This window comes from Falco peregrinus, chromosome 7 (assembly GCF_023634155.1).
Source record: "Falco peregrinus isolate bFalPer1 chromosome 7, bFalPer1.pri, whole genome shotgun sequence".
Taxonomy (NCBI): Eukaryota; Metazoa; Chordata; class Aves; order Falconiformes; family Falconidae; genus Falco; species Falco peregrinus.
The window spans coordinates 57,651,293-57,672,131 of record NC_073727.1 but is presented as its reverse complement, the minus strand read 5'-3'; the positions used below and the strand labels follow the sequence as shown (position 1 = coordinate 57,672,131).

The following is a 20,839-nucleotide window of genomic DNA, read 5'->3' as shown; positions in this document are numbered from 1 at the left end:
AAATAAAAGGTGCAGTGCAGGACATGTTGGAGTTCTTCCATCCCAAATAGCCTTGACTATAAGGGTAGTAACAAGCTACCTCTATAATTTTTTTCTATAATTTTTTTTTCTCTATGCATGTGTCTGCTACTCTACATTATAAAATATAAAAAGAAAAAGAGGAAAGGTGGCTTTGTTTTTCAGACTTGGTTATTTTCAACACTGATCAAGCATTTTTAAATTAAAAAAAAGCTGTTTTTCAACATCACAGAGAGACTAATGTCTTTACATCAATACTGCAGTATATAACACAGATCCCTTCAACAGAATTTTAAAAAATCAATAGAACTGGTGCAGAAGATGTGAAAAATATCTGGGCTGGAAGCATGAACTGGCTTTTTGCTTCCTTAAAAATGATAAGAACGTATTGGAGTAAAAGCAAAGCATTAACATATCCATGAAGGGAAAAAAAACATAAAAATAAATTAGTCAGGAGGGAAACTTCCCTGTTGGTGACTCATGCTGTGAAATCCTGGATATCCTGAAGTCAGCATTAACAAATTTTACCAGCCTTTTTCTCCAAGATGGATTCTGATAGAAGAAAACAAGTTGATTCAGAGTTCAGTGGTTTCTTGATAAAGAGATAAAAAAGTAATAAGAATGTATCACGATGAGTTTTGGGGTTATTGGATTTTACTTTTGTTTATTGAATTAATCAACATCACTTCGGGATTCCTAATCTAATGTTCCAAGCTTCTGTACTTTTTGTTCTAGCTGATTGCTGTTAACAATATGAATTATCTTCTACCAGCAAGAGTCAGTTTAACTCAGTTCCAAACCTTTTTACTCATAACAGATGGATCAGAAAGTCAGGGTTAGAAAAGCAGCTAAAATATGACGGCATGATGTAAATCTTTTATTAGCAAAGACCGCATTTCTGTGTTACTTGCTGTATGCTCAGGTTTTCTGAATATCAAACACTGAATAAAAATTGTATTCATTTAGAGAATCAAAATCTGCTAAACTAAAAGAGCCATCGTTCATTTATAGCAGCCTTCGTACAGCTGAGGAGCTATAAAAATGTCTAAAAATAATGTAATCTAAAATTGTACTTTCATTACATTTCAGATTTCAGGTATCTCAGTACTTTCACATGAGCAAAACTGAGCGCTGGAAACAGGAAATGTCCTGTATCTACTGGCAGTTTCTCCCTTCCAGCCCTCAGCCTGGGCTTGCCTCTCCATGAATCTTGGCAGGGTGAACAGGAGGAGCCTGAGGACCTGAACACTACCTGCTCAGGAAAGTAGGAAGAGTTACCTTCAGGTCATTTTTCTTTACACATTGTCTCTTTGAATGGGTTTGCAGTTCAGGACGTTAGCAAAGATTTCCAGGAGGAACACAGTGGCAGACAACTGATGCTGTCAAAAGTTCTCGATAAAGTTATTTATCATATCTCTGCAACTTGTGCTACACAGAACCACCACCAAAGGAAAATAGTGGATGCAAAGAGAAATCAAAGTTCAACAGGAAATAAAGTTTAACAAGTTTCTAATAGTCTTTTGATAAGATGATACAAGGGTCAATTACTGTTACATTGGCTTTTTCTCAAGAAGACACAGGGAGTTTGTTTGTGAGACCAGTGCATTACAGTGTCCTTTCAGTATGGGAGGATGTTTCCTTCGCAGATGAGAGCATCTGTCAAGCTGAATGTCAGGGATGGCACATACTGGAAATTTGCCTTGAAAAGACCCTGGAGTGTGGTTCAGTACAATCACAGAAGGACAGGACTTCCTATATCTGATCTTTGTAGCCCATGACTTAAAAACCTTCTCTCTTCACAGGCAGCCAGCCACCCTTGGAAAATCTGCAGTATAATGAAGCAGGCCTGTGTTGTTAGCACAGTAAATAATTACATTCTGTCAAGCAATTAGCATGTCTGATATTCCGCTCGTGCAGATATGTCAGCTGTGCCACTCATCAGATTGGGTGGAACCTTCATAATTACTGACAATGATCAGTTACAGATAATTACAGAACAGCAGGCCGAATTCCTCTCTGTGGTTGCCCCACTTAGCCCTGATGGTGTTACACCATGGTTTGAGGGTGAAGCAAAGCTTCAGCCTCTGCGTCCCCATACTGCAGTCTGCCTGTGAGTAAACACAGCTTTGTAGGTCAGGAGTTCATCAATTACAGCATCAACCACATCTTAATGCCTGAGATACTCACAGACCCATCGCTTACGGATGTGGCCCTGTTAGTAGGGGTATAGCCAACCTTCCACCTTCAAAAGGCTTCCCACAAGAAAGAGCTTCATTACAAAAATGGAGCAGACTGAGTTTAAGAGAAAGTTGAGCAGTGTATTTCATTGTTTGCAGCTGCTGCTGTAACAATTAATTGCTTGCTCCTAACAAGATCGTATTTTTATAGCTACACTTTATCCCACCTCCCATGCTGTGGCTGCACCAGGGGCTTGATTTCTAGCTGCTGGGCTGTCTGAAGTGCAGGGAGAGCTTTTGGCTGTTCCTGAGGCATGTGCTGCTCAAGCAACTAATAAGTTGCTTAGGGAGAAGGCAGGGAGAGCCAGCTGGATCTGGCCCATGAACTGGCAATTAGACTACACTGGGTTGATGAATGACCATAGAGACTACTCTAGATTTACCCTTCTAAGGGATAAGTTACATGGAGAATAAAAACATTCAGCTATAGCACAAGCAATGCTACAAGTTGCTGGAGGGATGCTGAATCTCCTGAGGATTTACACCAGTCTCCAGCTAGTAAAGATCAGAGACTAGGAGGATGAGCATATCTAGCACATTCATTTAATGCTCCTGGTGCCAGAAGCAGCATAACAGGCTGATGATCTGTGCAGAATGGTTAATTCCCACAGAAGAGAAGGAGAAACACCTTAAAAACATGGAAACCAGGAAATAGCCTGAACATGCAGTGATGAAAGGAAGGGGAATTTCCTAAGGGATGCAAAGGTCTGCTCTTCAAAGGCACTGGCCATCTGCAAAGACAATTTGTTAAGCTGAGTGATGTTTTTTCAGCCTCTGAAGACTAGTAAGTGGAAGTTAGCAGCAGTTGCTAAGTGCTTTGTGTTTTGGTTTGGTTGTTTTTTTAAACTCAGCCCTTTCGCTGAGGTACCAGACCCTCAGCACACTTTCCCATCCCCAGGAGCCTGTGTAGCAGCAGTGCTGGGGGATGCAGCGCTGAAAGGCTCCAGGCACTACCCCAGCCCTATCAACCAAACGGTACCCAACATACCCTACCTCACTGCTCTCAGCAATGGTACCCATACAGCAGATGAATCACACAAACAGTACACTGCCACCAAATTTGCCCTGAAGACAGCTTTGCAATTATTTAGGGAAGCCTACAACCAACAGTATTTAGTTGTGGGAGTGTATTTTCTTTGCCTACATTAGAATGGGGTTTTAAATAATGTGCTGCTATAAACTACTGAGCCCATCTGTATTACAGTGATGACTTCCCATCTATGAAACTGGAGCCAGAACAGAAATACAGCTCTCCTGATACTGCTGATTTCAGTAAGAGTGGTACTGATGAATTTGACAGAAAAACTGGGGATTTTAATTTGCTGCTGCTTGTCATCAGCACTGCAGTCAACGTGTCAGTGTTACAGGTCTTGATTGTTCTTTTACCCCAACACGAGAAGAACGTCACGAGGATTTCCTAACCATAAAAGGGTTCAGATTACGGAAATCTCTTAAAGAACATTTACAGTACCTTGAAAAAGCTTGAAAATGAAATGGTTTTAGCCAAACCCATGTGCTCTTACTCACACACATATAAACTAATTAAATAAAACTGCTCATGAGTGCTGTGATTCAGGCAAAGTTTTTATTTTTTATTATAAAAACAATGAACATTTGAAATACTGTAACGTTGAAATAAAACAAAATTACACAGACATCAAAAAGTTTGCAAGCAGATATAGAGAAAAAAAGCAGAAGAAATCTGGAGTCAACAGATCTTGTGAGCTTTATCTCCTTCATTCTTCTATTCTTTTTTTTTTTTTTTCCTCTTTTTTGAACAACAGAGGTTATCTTCAATGCTAAACAAAGACCTTGGGAAACATCCTGGCCCCAATGAGGTCAATGAATGTTTTCCATTGGCTTCAGAGATAGCAGAACTTTACTCATTACCCACATACCCATTAACACATCTTCTACATCTTTGAACTTGCTGTACTTGTTTCTCCAGTGAGGCCATATATTTTCTTGTTATGCATCTGCTCCAAACCACTTACTTTTCAGGTAACAGCTCTTTGGTCTATTCAGCCCTTTCAATTTCAGGGCACACTGTACAGCTAGCTACCCCAAAAACCACAGCACAAGAGAACTGCCCTTTAAGATACAGTAGCTAAACTCCAAACACAAATACATTACTGCAATTAATTGCTTCTCTGAAGGATACAGCTGCTTTGTCAGCTATGCAACAGATGAAGAGTATCAGGTGAAAGCACTGAGCTGCAGGTAAAGCTCAGACAAGCCGGCATCAGGGACTGGGTGGCTGCGATGGCAGAAGCAGAGAGGTCTCTAGCTCAATGATGCAAACAGGAGTGCTGCTGTAGTGGTGTAAAGCCATTAACACCCCTGGCTACTCAGTGTCCTAGATGAAATGAGTTTCCCAGCATCAGCCCGATGCCTATGAACGTGCATATGTTCATCTGTGTTACTAATCTTCCCACACAATCTCCAAAGGCACAAAGTTGAATGCAGATGGAGATTTGACAATCACTACCTCATCCTTCGAGGCAGCACTTCTAGGATGGGTGGAGGCACAGTCTCAGGACCGTCTGAAGAAACCCTCACAGCTACCACCAAAGCTGCAACTCCTCTAGGGATAAAGAGCTTCAGCTTTCGCTGGTGTCAGCTTGGTGCTGTTTATAAACTGCAATATTCATTTGTAACACATTCCCTCCTCCATACTATACGTCCTCTGACAATGAGAAATACACACTCTTCAGTAAATACTAAAATTACATTTGTAAAAATTTCATTCACAAATTTAGTTTATATTAGAATATTTAAGTAGCAAAATAATAAAAACTTCCAAACATCAGATTAAGAAAAATTATTTTCAAAAGTTACTTCAGTCTACTATAAGTACAAATACAACATGCTTTGGACATACAGACTTTAAACTTTAGCCCACCATGAAATCTGAGGAGAAAGAAAGGGTTTAGACCATCTTTCCAAATAAGTTTAAAACATCCTATAGAAATTTTCCCTTGTGGAGCAAGCTAGCCTGATGTGGCGTGAAACGTATAAATATGTCAAAGTATGAGGCAAAAGTCTGACTGTAGCAGACAACATGGATTTAGAAGATTTAGAAGGTTTGAGAATGATCCATGTTACTCTCCCTTTCTCTCCGAACAGTGCTTGCTTCTGTACGTTACTAGCCTGTCGATGAGCACCTCTGCAAAAATGCCAGAGGAGACCAGACTAGCTGGTGGATCCTCCACGGGACTGAAGTACAATCACAGTCAGGTACGTTCCGACCATTTCTACAATGGCATATAACATATACAAGCTGACAAACAACATGACTGAAAAAACTGAAAAGACTTAATGCAACCAGTCAAACCCCATTCAACATCTTTTAATCAAGGGCAGCAGTTTGTAGTGAACAGCCACTCTGTTTCAACACCACCTCCTGTGCACAGCGTGCTCATTCTCTCTGTTCTCTCACACACTCACGCTCTCTGGCTCACTGCTCCTCTTCTCCTTTTCCTCTCGCTGGGAGGTCTCCTAGAGCCTCTCTTGACTTGGGGCTCAGTGCAGCATCTCAGAAAGCAGAATCCTTGCAGCTCACTGGCATGCCTGCCCCATTGGGTTGTCACTCTGGCAGCTGCGCAGCTCCCTCAAGTCTCTTTCTTCATTTTCTTCCTCTTCCTCCTCTCCTTTTTTCCAGGTACACCTGCCATATAAACAACAGGGCTCAGTGCACAAACCTTCTATGTGCAATTGTGTCCCTGGGAACTGCGGTTTTTCACCTGAAGAAGGGTATTTTGGGGTTCTTAGAGGTGTTTTACAAGGGCTGCCTACTTCCAAGGGTAATCCAAAGTCATGAGAAGGGCTCTGGATGTTTTTAGTGGGCTCTGACTCACTCACACATACATTTGCTTCCGGTTCACATTTAAAAGCACTGTGCAAAAACTGCTCCCACTAAATGCAATAGTTTTGGTTATTAACTCTGACAGGAGCTGGAAGCCATTTGTCATAGATAAACCTCTAAGTATTACAGAGCCTCTCTAAGAACTAATACATACAGCTAAAGGAGAAGCATTTCACATATTCACTTAAAAATGCAGTTGTGAACACTTCTCACTTCTCAGATTACATGTTATTCTGAAACCAAAGTTCATCAGATATGCAAAAACAATCACTTACCATTATTGGGTGAATTATTAGCAACATCCAAGGGTTTTTTGAAGGAAGTACAGACTGCATCACTGCTACGTTCCATAGATACCAAGTCCCTTGGGCCTTCTTCCATTCTTGCTTCCAAACCTTGCTGCAGCTTAATTGAAACAATATGCTTCACTAAGGTTATGAGTTAAACGAAGCATATACAAGTATAAAATATGAGAGAAAATGTCATTATTGAAGGGAATTAGGGTATTTAAAGAAACTGCAGGACAAATTAGTTTTTAAATTATTAGAATATTCTGGCATGTCATCTACTTACCTCCTGTTTATTTGTTTTATAAGGGATTAAAATGTTGAAATAGTCTTTCATTACCACCTTTCCCCTTGTTTTCTCCAGTGAACAGAAGAACAAGATATACTGAGGTGGAAGTACTGTAATTGTATAGTGAGACTTAAGACTAAGATGCACCCAGTGACTGACCACAGTTTGCAGAAACACTGCAGGTAGCACAAGGAGTGTGATGAGCAACTTTGTATATCTGGCTTTGTAAGCAATTTCATTTTTTTCTGTCCATCTCTGAAGGATGAGCTTGTACAGCAGCAGACACCAGCATTTGGGGCTGACGTGCAATACGAACTCCTTCTGGCCCATCATAAACATGGCAGAAGAAACAATGCTGTCCTAAGGAGTCTGAACAGCACTATTAATACTATTCATTAAGGTACATACAAAGCTAAAGCAACTAATTGGATGTGCAAGAGAGAGAGTGGCCTGGCAGCATTCTGGTAACTGATGGGCTGTCCTAATGATCATGTGGATTGTGGTCATTGAGTTAGTTAAAAGCTCTTCCCTTAAAATGGGAGCATCAGGAGTTCAGGGAGCAAAATTATCCTAAGGATCAGAAGAGACCACAGTGGGTGTGAGGGGAACACAAATGATACTATACAGCCATATGAGTTCAGAGCAACATATTAAGCAGCAAGTGAATTAGGATGTTTTTGGGGGTATCCCCCCTCATTTCTCATTTCACTGAGCAGCAAAGACATCACGGCCCAGGACTGGTCCAAAACCCAGTCAATACTCTGTTCCTTTGTACTTCCCATCCCAAATGAGCTGACATTTTCCACAGCCTTTCTCTGTTGCACTCAGACATTTTATCTCAGTAAACTTTTCACTGGTATAATGTTGGTCTCGCTTTATCTTCACTGGCTTTTGGGAGCCACCTTTGCATTACTGTTAATATCTCCAGGTGACCTTCTGCTGTAAATAAAATACAGCCCAGTTGTATGCTAAACTTGGAGTGCATCTGACCAAGAAAGTTTTGGTTTTTTTCCCATGATTAAAACCATCTGCTCCTCTTTGCATTGCAAAATGAAACTTCTGTAAACAAGTTAGGGAATACCACGTTGCAAAAACGCACTGGTTACTATGCTCACCCTTCTCTTATGGGAGGCAGGGAGAAAAAAGGAGAGGAAGCCAGAAGATGAAGAGAACGAAAAGCCCCCCTTAGGCCACATCATCCTGCTCTTGGAAAATGAGAGCTACTCTGGGAATGCAAAATACTCACATGCCTCAGTCCAGCTCCACCCCTTGCTTCCTTCACTTCCATTTTCTTCTTCTTCCGCTGTGTTTTGCTTTCGAGTCCAGAAAGGCAGAAGCGAATGCCTGCTTTGCCTTTTGGCAAATCCTGAAAGCATCAAAGATTTTATAAGTGGAGGCCTGGGACAGCTGATTCATAGCTTTTTCAGGAAAACTTTTTTACCTCCAGGAGTGTGTGCTGACAGCATACAAGCAGGGCATCTCTCTGGATAAGGTGCACACCTCAGCTTAAGACAGCTATTTGCAAAAAGCTCAGTACACTCTTCCCACTGCTGCCAAAAAGGGACATTTCCCTGGACTTCTAGAAAGCATTTACACAGCGAGCATTCTGCTTCTACCTCTCCATCCAAGCTATGACTGTTTCACTTTCAGCAAACCCTCTCACTTAAATAAATAAATATGTCCCAGCCACCTGAGATGGTGTGAAAATTAGTGTCAGCTGTGGACTCAACACCTCTTTTCAGTACTGAGGAAGCTCAGCAGCAGTAGAAAGAGTTCATTCACGCCGTGTGGTGAACACCCAATATTTGCCACTCAGGACAGCAATGCCACCCAGATGATGAACTCCCACAACCAGCCAACTCCCCCCAAACCATCTCACATGTCCTGCAGGTGTGTCCACCAGCTCCAGCTATCTCAGACAGGTCAGTGGAGTGACCACGCCAAGCATCTCCTTCCAGTGTGAGAAATCCCCCATGACCAGAGGAGCTTGGCTCCAGCACTGAACTGGACACTCCAGTCTGGCTGAGACTGACCCTGTTGGAGTAGGTCTCCCCGGGTCATCAACGCCACTGACTCACCTTCTTCTTCTCGTCCTCCATCTGATGCTTCTCCTCATCTCCTGTCCAGTTTCCCCACTCTTCCGTGGGAGCCTTCCAGTCAGAGTCCAGGTCAATTGCTGAAGGATTATCTATTTGGACAAGCACATGAATGAGTTATGTTGAAATCCATACTACTTCCTAGTGTTACAGAAGGGTTAAAGTTTAATCGTAAGAACTTAGAAGTACTCGTGCACCCTACGTTTGAACAGTTGGTATACCTTGATTGTTTGAAACTAATCTTTGTATACTCGTAAGCAATAAATTCACGTTCTCACAAAGAGATAGCACTGAAGGATGAAGGAAAACCGGCCCAAGGCCAGCAATTCCAGGCCAAGAAAGAGTAAAGAGACCGAGATGACCTGGTTTAAGACCATATATGGGGACCTCAAAGGAGAACTCTAGCCCACTGAATAGAGGAGTGGGCAGATCTGCAGACCCTTGAGACCACCAAAGACACCTGCCCTGGACAACTGGGCATGCACGAGGGGGAGGGCAAATACTATAATTAGTATTGGGTAATCTCATTAATATGTATGCATTTTCTGGGAAATTTGTTAAATATGTATACATGTACTGCATAGTAAGAGCCACCTGAGAGGAGGAAGCTATGCACGTTAGGTGGAGTGATCCCTGCATCCAGCACTGCAATAAAGAATACCTGCTTCTTAATGCTACATTGGTGTTAAGGAGTTTCATATTCCCGAACAAAGTCCTTCCAGCTTGCACTTCAAGAAAACAAGCTTTACAAAATTAATAGCATAGCTTCTCAAACATTTTCTTTTAATTTCATGGAGAAGGATTCAGGCACGTACAGAAACACCGACAGACACAGCAGGCTCTTCTACTCACTGCAACACACCATCCTTACAGGAATTATTTGTATAGAAGAGTAATATTAGCAAAGGATTTGTGTGTTCGTTAATGTTCTCATTGGTGTTTTATTTCCTATAAAAAACAGAACCAAGTACATTTTTGACCTCATCTCCCTCTTCCATTTTCTTTTCCTGAATGTAAGCCAGAAAGGCACCATCACGGCATAATTTCCAAAGCTCCCTAACATGCAACTCTAAATATGCATGAAATAGGTAACACCTAGCCTGCATCAATTCTGATCGTTTCATGGGATCTAGGCAAAAAACTTCTGAAAATCTTTTAGGTTTCTGTATCTGCCAGCTTCTGGTACCTTTGAAAATCTGGCCACAAGTTGTCAGCTGCCTCTCTGCAAAGCACTGGCAAATGACCCTCAGGCAAGAAGGCAAAACAGACCAGCCTAATTCCTTTGCCCAAACTGAATGACGTGCAAAAAACCAGATAAATCAGCATAAGATGTTGAAAGGACTACTTGATTATTTTTTAATAGCTTGACTGTAACAATCTTAAGCCGTATCCTAACAGGGAGAAAGACTTGGAAAACAAAACATATAATAATAACTCTTAGCTGATCATGCCTCTTAAAATAAAAACAAACATAAAAAAATCCTAAACTAGATGGAAAAACTTTTAGTTGAAGCAGGGCCAAACCAAAAGCATGCTGGGGATGATAAAAGAAAACTGTTTCCAAAAAGTTCCTCTGTCCAGTTTGCTGCCAAATGTTATAAACATGATTATAAACATTGCTCAAGTTTCTCAGTTTAAAATCCATGCCCTGTACATAGACAGTATTTCTTTCCTTCTTCAAAAGGGATAGGAATAAGTATTTTGGAATGCATTCCCCAGTCTTTTAGGCAAATGAATGCACCTAGATTTGAGAGATGCACAATACACATGAATGAGTTAGATGTCTGAAGAACAGTTTGTGTAAGCTGTAGCATGGGATACCACCACCAAAATGCTTCTGCCACTTCTCCCCGGTTAGGCTACCTGAGGGTCTGGCTCACAAATTCTGGACAATTTATCTGTCATGGTTGAAGGCAATACCAGCCTGCACTCCCCACCCCATAACTACGCCACAAGGTACATCAGGGTGAGGACACAGCAAGTCCCAGCTTCTCAGCCCATGTGGTGCACACTCTGCCTCTGCACTAATATACCACAAGTGTGTCTTGGCAGCAAAAAGTTAAAAGCAAAACTGTGGTGCTACTGCTAGTGAGGAGACAAATTCTGGCTACCAGGAAGGTACACAGCATGATGCAGGGACTGGTGAAATGGCACCGAGACTTCCAGAATGACAGTTCCTCCCGAGCTGCACGGCAGCAGCTCTGCCGATGGATGCTCTCATGGGTGTGCAAGCAAAATGGACTGTAACTTAAGGAAGACACACTGGAAGCCACCACTCTCATCTTCACTTATTTAACCTCTGATCTCTCAAAAAGTACATTTATGTACTTATTTTTAAGCATGAAAATCGTTTTAATGGCTAACTTCCTGCAATGGGCTTACGTTCATGCTTCGTCCTTGTCATGCAGGTAGGCATGAAGCTCAGGCAGGCAGCAGTGAGTCTGCCTCATCTCAGAATTACTCTTCCCAAAGCATTATGTGCCAGGGGTGTTTAAAATCAACCCAGAGTAAAATCAAGGGTAATATAAGATTCTTCACAATTTGCTGGATTTGATAGGAAAATTGGATTAAACCTACTTATCCTAGAGCACTGGTTTAAAACCTTTCCTCTTGTGTGGCATATTTCCCTTCTACAGTGACATCTCCTGGAATGTCTTTAAACTTTGAATATTCTCTGGTATTTTTGTATCAGCAACTGGTTCCTCTTGAGTCATAAATCTTCTCACAGGCTAAACCAGTCAGTATTTCCTTCAGTATGAGAAAACCACAAACACAAAAAGGGATGTGCAGCAGCATGTACTCCTGCTCACCTGGTGGGTTTAGCACTAACGGAGGTAATCTCTCCCCACACATCTACAGACCAACATCTTGATAATTCCTGCTGTTCATTTCTACAAAAGCAGTCCTGTAAAATGCCATTTTCCAACTAGCTTCTTACTTGCCACCCACCTCAGTCCCCCAGCAGCCCTACCCAGACAAAGCTGTACTTCCCTGTTCCCTGCTGGCAGCAAACACGTCCCATATAAAGCATGCATTTCAGGGCCAAGGTCATTTCCACATACCCCATGTAATGAAGATACTTTAAGGTCCTGAAGGGCACTATGTTGAAGGTGTCTTCAGAGATCAGGGAGGCTGCCCCTGCAGGCAGGAAGTCCATCCCAGCACCGACCACCCGAATGCCCTTGGTCTCCAGCTGTCCGGGCAATGCCAGTGAGCAGCTGGCTGCACCCTGGGAGGGGTCACAGAGCAGGCAAACAGGGTCCTGCAGCAGCAGGGTTTGGTCAAAAGGGACAGTCACCAGGTTCTCCACAACATCTAATAGATAAGGGTAGAGTACTCTATAGGCTGAGCCTAATTACCTGGATGGAAAACAAAACGGGAAAGTATTGCAGCAAAACTCAAGTCTGTGCCACTGAGAAGGAGAAAACTGTAGTTTTGGATCCTGTGCTATCAGCAGGCCTCTGGCATGCTCTCTCCCAATACGCTCAACAAAAACTTAAGAGAGAGCAACCCTTCATCTGGCCGGGCAAAATTCTCAGTGGATTGCATATTGTCCATGGCACTAAGTCCTTATGTGGCTGCTGTAGAAAACCCATCCCTTTGCAAAGGGCAGCTGGCTGTGTAAAGAGCCCAGTTCTAACCAAATAATTTCTAAGCCCTCACTTGTTGACCAAGTGGAATCCATTCAGTGCAAATGGATAGACAATTTCCAGTCTAAAGCTTACATTTATATGTTACAGGTCAAAATTATGGCTACCACCAGCTGGGTGTAGGAGTCCCTCATTTGGCACCTTCCTCTAGCATAAATCAGTAGATGCAAAAATAAGTCCCAGACTGAAGACTGCTTTTAATTGAAAGAGGCTTCCTAATCCCAAGACACAAAAGAATTAAAATTAATTTTAACCCCAGGACAAAGGGAAGGATGGGAGTCACGAGACATGGGAGCTTTCTGAAGGTTCCAGGGAAAATCTGCCTTGGCAATCAAGAAGGATTCATTGGGAAGATGCCAAGTCACAGGTAAAAAGACAGCCCTCATGGTCGTGAGACGTGCTGCATTTGTGAAGCAGAACATGAGTCTTCTGAGACTGCCTTGCACTGCTGCCTAAAACAGGTCCACTGCACTCAGAAGCAGACGCATGGGATAAAATTAGCATTTGCTTGCCTTGGAACCAGACACAAGTGCTCTAAAACAGCCCAGCCAGCTGCACTGTGTGGGTTACACATTTTGTAAGAGGAAAACCAGCCACAGCTTATAACGTGTTTTTTAAGACAGCTAAGATTAATTACATAAATATCACCAAAGGGGCAGCAGCAGACGCATGGTATAGGTGCACAAAGGCAGTATTGGGAAATACATGCTAGCAGTAAAGCCGTTGGAAGTACAGCTCGGGAGGCAGAGCAGGAGGATCCAGAACAACGCTGCAGAACAAGTGAGAAAAGCGCCTAGCAAAACCAGAGCAGTTCCCAGGCTCAAAAATAAAGTGAATTATACCAGAAGCAGAAGAGATTCACCTCCCTTTCTTTTCTCTTTGTGGCAGGGATGAAAAGTATACAAACACTAAAGATGAGCAGGAAAAAATGAAGATGAAAGAAGCTGCCCACTTTGGGGCCCCCTTCTCTCATGGAGGAGTCCTAGCCACCTCAGCCGCCTGGTGGGACTGCAGGGACTGCAGCCATTACTGCTAACCATGTGGCTTCAGCTCCAAGACACTGAATACCCCTAGCTAACGAAGGCTTAGATGGCTGAGGATTCATTGTTTTAATATGCAGACAATGACTGATGACAGAATGAGAATTACAGAATTCCTGAGGTTGGAAGGGGCCTCTAGAGACCGTCTAGTCCCACCCACTGCTCACAGCAGGCACAGCTACAGCGGGTTGTTCAGGGATGCAGCCACCTGGGTTTTGAATATCTCCAAGGGCGGAGACTCCACCACCTCTCTGGGAAACCGGTTCTGCTGCCTGACCACCCTCACCGTAACAAAAAGCTTTTTCTTATGTATAAGTGGAATTTCCCGTACTTCATACCTGTTGCCTCTTGCCCACTCTCCGTGCAGACCAGGGGCAACCACCCCATCAGGTGTTCGTACACATGGGTCGACCGTGCTGGATCTGCTCCAGTATGTCCATGCCTGTCTTGTACTGGGGAGCCCAGAAATGGGCACAGCACTCCAGATGTGACAATGATTAAGAATGAACCATCAGCAGCGTGTATCATTAATGAATGCCAGCCTGGCAGTGTGTTGTTTTGAAACCTGCCTGATTTATCAGTCTTTTAAACGCTCCCATAGCACTTTTAAACACACCGATAGTGAATACTCAGGTCCCTAACTAACTCCCCCTCTCCCTCTGTGTATATATGCTTTCACTTGTGACAACACTTAAGCCTCAAACCTTCTGTGAGTTGGGGCGTTATTGCTGGTGCTGCACAGAAAGATAACCCGACACGGAGCGGGGAGCCAGCCAAGGCTGCTCCGTGAGCTGGGGCAGAGGCAGGAGTCCAGCATCCAGCTCCTTCTTCTGTACCAGCCCAGCACGGAACAAAGAAACTCATTAAATGCACTGGTCTGGATTTGATAAAATGACCCCAGCTCATATTCAGGTTATGAATGGCATTTTTTTCAGTTCACAGGCCTGCAAGAGCTAACAGGCCTTGTTTAACTGTCAAAGAGCTCATTTTGCCTGCAGTGCAGACCTTAACGCCAACCATTACCTCATCTGCGCTCAGGGAATACATGTTCGCGACACTCCCCTCTGCATCAATATCAAGGCTGACGAGTCAAAGGAAAAAAACTACTATTACTAAGAATCAAGCCGTAAGGCAGGCAGAAATCCTTCCGTTTCTGCTTTCAATCAAAATGTTTCTGCTCCAATGTTCCCAAGAGCAAGCTGCTGAATTTGCTCCTATCTGTTCTGCTCTCAGACGGACATGGCACCAAAAAAGTAGATCTCTGGCCTGGCTTTGCAACCGCAGATCAAAGCCAGAGTGTGCCAAGCGTGACATGCTAAATGCAACGCAATGGAAGGCAGCTGAAGAGCTACCGACGTCGCCTCCCTCCTTCCCACACGCACCGGGCAAGCCTGGGCTCAGAAGGTACAAAGGGCCAGGCGCTCACCAGCAGACACGTGGGGCTAAACAAACAGCACTAAGGGAAGGGAGTGCTTGGGGCTGTTATTTTTTTGTTTGTTTGTTTTGTTAAGCAAACGATGCTATTTATAAAATCTTCTGATGGCCAAACTGATGCATCTGCTGCAGAGTCTCAGTTACGACTGGGCAGAGAAGCAAGATGACCAAGGCCTTTTCTCCTCCATGTATTCAAACCAGTCTGGGTTTTTCTGTAAGGCAGTCAGAGCTGCTAGAGCAAGAAGGGGTCTGCTCGGCTTGTCAGCCATCATTCCTGCAAAAGCAGGGTAAGGCTTCCCAACAACAGGAGTATAAATAGATACTTCACTGGATCCTGACCAAAAGGTCAAGAGAAAAGGCCATCTAATACTCACACTGCTCATGCCAAATTATTCCAGCAACTCAGGACCCACACGGCCTTTCTAGCAGATTTTAGAAGTGAAAACCCCAACATCACCAGTCTTAAAAAGACTGAAATCCTGACTGCCAGAGTCCACTGGAGCTGGATTCTGCATCTGGATTCTGGGTATTACAGACAAAGTTTCAAGTCTTGGCAAAGGTACCCCACGCTCTAGCAGTGCCCTGTCCTCTCTGCAGCTCTTCCCCAGCCAGCCCACCGAGCCTGAGCTGGGGGCTGCCTGGAAAGGGGCCACTCAGCTCTACCCTCCCTACCCAACTGTGGGTGGGAGGGAAACAGGATGGATACTGCAGTTATGAAAACCAAACCCAACTTTGAACTTATTTCACAAATTTAGTAATCTGAGATGACTACAAACATTTGGGGTTTTTTTTGAAGCACAGCACCCATACTGTTGCCTCTGGTTCAGGAAGCCCCTGACCCACTCTCTCCTGGGTGTGGGGAGGGATCACCCTATGCTTGCCCTGCTCCTGTGCTTATCTGGCAGCAGCTGCTATATACAACTGCTGGAGAGAGGACAGTGGACTACAGGAACCTTCAGCCAGCCTCCCTACAGCTGGTCTTGCTGCCCAGAAGCTCTAATTACACTTTGCACAGCAGTATGTGTGCACCAAACAAGACCATACCTACTGCATCCTTTTTTTGTCACCTTCTAAATAAAAACATAAATAAAATGCACATTCTCACCCTTTTCAAGGGTCCCACACAGGGTGTCTGCTGCTCTGACCAAGCTCACAGCAGCTCTGGGCACCTGCCCGCAACCAGACCCACACTGAATTTCTCCCTTACCCCTACCAGCATTGTGCAAATGAGTCACATAGTAAGTGGACCCTGTTTTTTGAGGCTTAGGAAACAGACTGAAAAGGGTTATCAGCATTAGTACTCTAGTGTTTCAATAGAAAAAGAGCAAAGAGACGTACCCTGCCCCTGCCATGCATCATCTGTGGGGAGGAAAGTCGAGCTGGCATGCCAACAGTATCTGGAAGGACTGGCCTCAGATGATTTACTCTTCACATTATCTGCATACAGGAAAGCGTCTTTTAAAAAAAAAATAAAAACAAACAACACCCCCCCTCCAACCTAAAAGATAATCACATAGGTATATTCACATTATTAAAAACAATTAATCATGCCTTTATCTGCTTGCTATGTCACGACGCCTGGATGTTATGTAATTTAAGCCAGACATTAATCTATGCTGCTCATTGCAGTGGATTTATTAACGAAAGCTGGACGAGGACACTACATGCACGATTTATTAAAAACGACCCACTCAGGAGTGGCTACACTAACAATATCCAGAGATGTAAACTTCCAACACATCTCTGTTGGGGACATAAAAAGGCATATAGTTCCTGCAGAACAAAGGCCATATCCAGTGTATCCAGCTCCAATTCCCACTGCCTTCAGTGAGAAGGCTTCTGCTCATTCTGACAGAAATCCATAATTACCAAATGAATTACTCCAAGAAAAAGCACAGATGAGAGGGAGCTGCTGGTGGAAAAAGAAGATTTAAAGGGGGTTTTATGATTCTTTTCAACAAGTAAAGCAACCAGTAGGATTCATATGCCTCCCTCAATGACTCCCCTCATCCCCTTTCTAAGGCCTGCACATAGTGTTTTCTTCATTTCTTTCATAACCAGATCTTTTTCACATCTTTTCCTTGCTTCCTTTCACCTACAGAACTCCCTTGTTTACACAGTTTTGTTCTGTATTGGCTTGATTTTTTGCTGCATAAATGCAGATGTTAACAAATATTTCTCCCTGTTGAGTACTTGTACAGTAGGAATTGCTTCAATCCAAATGATACAGTGTTGGAAAACACATGATTAAATATGGCATGTTTTAAATGTCTAGCTTTAGAAGCTATTTTCAGTGCTCTGGCTTACACTGCACATGCTGTTTTGTGCATGGATGTCTATCTATATATATCTGTGTTTGCCTTCAGCATCTCTAAAAGATTCAGGACCAGACTTTGCATTCATCAGCCAATTGGACCTCCAGACAAATTTGAGTAGGTAGAGAGTGTATGAACCAGGAGTGCTCAGAGCCAGGCAGTGGAAAGGACTGAGAGTCACAGAGAGGCCAAGTGAAAGCCAGAAATGAGGCTCAACTTAATGCAAAACCAGGAGATGCTCCACCCTTCACAAGGCCATGCACGGAGAAGTTCCAGCTGAAAATCCCTCACTGTGCTGGAAAGGAAGCTGCTGGCTAGGCAGCCTCTAAAGAGCTGGGCGTTTGCTCCCTCCCTCGGTCTGAAATTCTCTGAATTTTGTTGGCCATCAGAACATAACAAAAACCTTCTGTGCAAGCAAATCTAAAAGAAAGAATTTGCTGCGGAGGCAATGGGGTTTTTTTTATTTATTCCAAGATGAGACACGACTTTGGAAAGCACTCAATAGAACATTCTGATGTCACCCCTTAAAATGCTGGTGTGCTGGATTGCAGATGCAAGCAAGCTCTACAAGAGGGAGTGACTAATGAAATGTGGCTCCAAGGGAAAAGACCCATATGTGAGCAATGAGAGTACTTTTAAGCTAAGCATCTATTAAGATAGAAGAACTCAGACAGAAGTCCAAAGAGATACCACTCACCTATCTCCCTGGACAGCTCTGATAACGTCCCAAAGGTCACAGGACAGGATTTTACTTCTGCAATATCCCACGTTCCTGCATTTAAAAAGCAAACAAACAGTAACCCAAAATGTGATGATGATACATTCACAGCTGGCAAATGCAGTTTCTGCCTGAGTCTCCCAGTCTCATTACAGTCCTTTCATGTTCTCTCCATCCCAAGCCTGCAGCCTCTGTTGCCGGAGAAGAATCAAGCACGGAGAAATTATCTTCTATGGACAGAGAAAGTCCAGCCCAGTCACCATGTACACCTTCTCAGCCCTTCAAAACCCATGTCACACCAGCAAAGCACTTCTCAAGCATTGGAACAGGCTGCCCAGGGAGGTGATGGAATCACCATCCCTGGAGGTGTTTAAAAAACATAGATGTGGTGCTTAGGGACATGGTTTAGTGATGGACTGGGCAGTCCTGGGTTAACAGTTGGACCTGATGATCTTAAAGGTTTTTTCCAACCTAAACAATTCTATGATTCTCTGGACTTAATAAAATTCCTCACTCATCTGAACGGATGTCCCCTTTATGCACAACTGGCAGAAGTTGTCATCGCTTATCAGCTTGGAATCTGGCCTTTTGAAAGCACTCAGAGTAAAAGGTGGTACTAATGTCACCCACCCCCATCAACCCTATACTTTGTGAAAAAAGGAGTCTAGCAGACAAAGCAATTCAGGTAAGGCAACAGACCATTTTCTGAATCAGCAGAGTACTCGACTACTGCTACTGATGGTGAGTCATCACACAGACTTCAAGCTCCAATCAATCAAGCCAACAAGCTCAATTAAGCAGTGACATTGGCTTCTGAAAATCAACCAAAAAGCAGTATTAACCCCTTTAACTTTTAACTCATAACTCTCCTGCTCCACCAAGAAGTCAGGAAGAGAGACACAAAGAGGCCCAATTACCACCTTGTTATTAATTATTCGTATTGCTCTAGAATCTACAGTATCACCCACAGTAGAATTAAAATGTAAGTCATAACTCTGCCATAAAAATTAAACCACGATGGAAACAAAAAGTCATCAAATACCAGTGAGACAGCTGTTATCAGAGGCTCCTAATTTTTAGCCTAATGGCCTGGCTGTTCATCCCTTCTCTGCTTTAAAGGTATCTGAGGTTACACAGAGAATGTCGCAGCACAACTGAGACCCAAAGCAGCTCTAAATGACCTTGGCTGGACACCAACAAGGGGTGAATCAGCTGGGAAGCCGGGCAAACTGTGTAGGTACAACACAGCACTGACATGAACAAAGTACTTCCAACTGTCAAATACCCAAACTGATTTGGGAAAGCCCTGCCTCATACTGCTTTGAAATGCACAGATAGACCCTGAAGCCTAATGCTGAGCATGTGTGAGCATCCTCAGAAGGAAAAGCTTTGGTTGCAAAGGAACCAAACACTAAATACCCGTGGATAGAAACCAACTTGCACCCAACAAGTAGTCTGCAACACAGAAGACATTCCTGCCATAAAGACCCCACTTTTCACATTGCTGGAAAATAAAAGCCAGCTAGCAGTGTTCAAAGGGGGTGGACAACACTGCCTGCAGGCAGGACAAATGCTGGTGGGGATGTACACTGCTGGATGTAGTAATTCATGAAACTTTCCCTCTGCAACGTTTGAATGTCAACACTCACCTACATTGGAAAAAACATCCTCTTCTGACTGGGAGGGCACAGATTCTTCCCGTATGGCTCCTGAGACCTTCAGCACAGTCCCACACTCTGCCTTGGCAATGAAAGCACCTTTTACACTGCCACTGGTGTCCTCTGTGAGCGACCACACAGCTCCCTTCTCATCCCAGTCAAAGGATGGCTCAGCTGCTGAGCTACCCAGGGATGGTCTGTTGGGGTCTTCAAGGGAATAAACATCACAGGGTCATCAGTATTTTTAATTACAACAAAGAGTTTGTACAGGGGAAACAACAAAGCAAAGCCTGACCTAAACTCATCAGATCTAATGGCTATATTCCAACTGAAATTATTTGCAGATAAAATAACAGTAACGCAGAGCCCCTGGGACGGGTCACTGAAGCAGCAAATGCGAAGGCCATGTGAGAAGGAAGGCACCACATAGTCCAGCAATGAGTCCCACAGGAGATGACGCCGCACTGCAGAGGCCTTGGGCATCCCTTCCTGACTGCAAGGTGGCTCAAGGCCTGCAGAGTCCAGCTGGGGACCCAGAGCAGTAAAGGGAGAGAAAGAGAACAGCATGACCTCCAAGGAAAAAGAAAGCAAACCTCTTGGATGTTGTAGTTCAAGGCTGCCAGAGAAATCACTGCCAGGCATATGGATATTATAAATAATGAAAATTATCTCCAACATCCTTTGTTCCAAAAGACTCCTAAAGCACTTTATGACTCTAGCCTTCAGAATAGCAAAGCATTTTCCTGGGGCTGTGGTGGGGACGGGACCACTGCTGACATCAACCCCACCTTCACACACCTTAATGCTGCTGCTGCTGCTTCTTCCCTGCTAGGAAACAGCAGTCAGCACTCGGCAGGATTAGGGCTTCTTCCCAGAAGACCACATTTCAGTGCTCTGTAAATATCCATACTAAACAGGACCACCATGATCACCTGGTTCAGCCTGCAGCACAACCCAGGCTCCAGGATCACACCAAGGACTTCAGGTGCTTCAAATGCGACTTGGTCTGCTGAGCTCCCTTCCCCTGGGTCAGCAAAGCATTTAATGCCTGCACCAGCTTAGTGTTAAACCATGCGTGGTTAACCTTCTGCACATGCAGCTGGCACCACCCATGCCAACAGGCCAACTTACATGAAGCAAGCCAAATGTAGACCCATCTACTTTGTTAGAGAGCAAACAGAGATGTCAGGACCTTAAGCCCTTAGAGACTGTCAAGCAGATATTTAACTCTT

At 43.7% G+C, this 20,839-nt stretch overlaps 1 protein-coding gene across 2 annotated transcripts in view; it reads right to left on the bottom strand.

Moving 5' to 3' along the window:
* Positions 1-4,002: 4,002 nt before the first annotated feature.
* LOC114012958 (protein LYRIC-like) overlaps positions 4,003-20,839 on the bottom strand; it is a 30,792-nt gene continuing 13,955 nt past the window's right edge. Inside the window, exons 5-11 of one of the 2 annotated variants that reach the window (XM_027790904.2) lie at positions 19,599-19,814; positions 17,929-18,003; positions 16,255-16,353; positions 8,775-8,884; positions 7,943-8,062; positions 6,396-6,525; positions 4,003-5,922 (exon numbers count right to left, since the gene is read on the bottom strand). In XM_027790904.2, coding sequence (XP_027646705.2) covers positions 5,867-5,922; positions 6,396-6,525; positions 7,943-8,062; positions 8,775-8,884; positions 16,255-16,353; positions 17,929-18,003; positions 19,599-19,814 — 806 coding nt within the window. In that variant the 3' untranslated portion in view covers positions 4,003-5,866. The remainder of the gene's footprint in view (positions 5,923-6,395; positions 6,526-7,942; positions 8,063-8,774; positions 8,885-16,254; positions 16,354-17,928; positions 18,004-19,598; positions 19,815-20,839) is intronic. The other variant, XM_055810855.1, reaches the window with a different exon arrangement.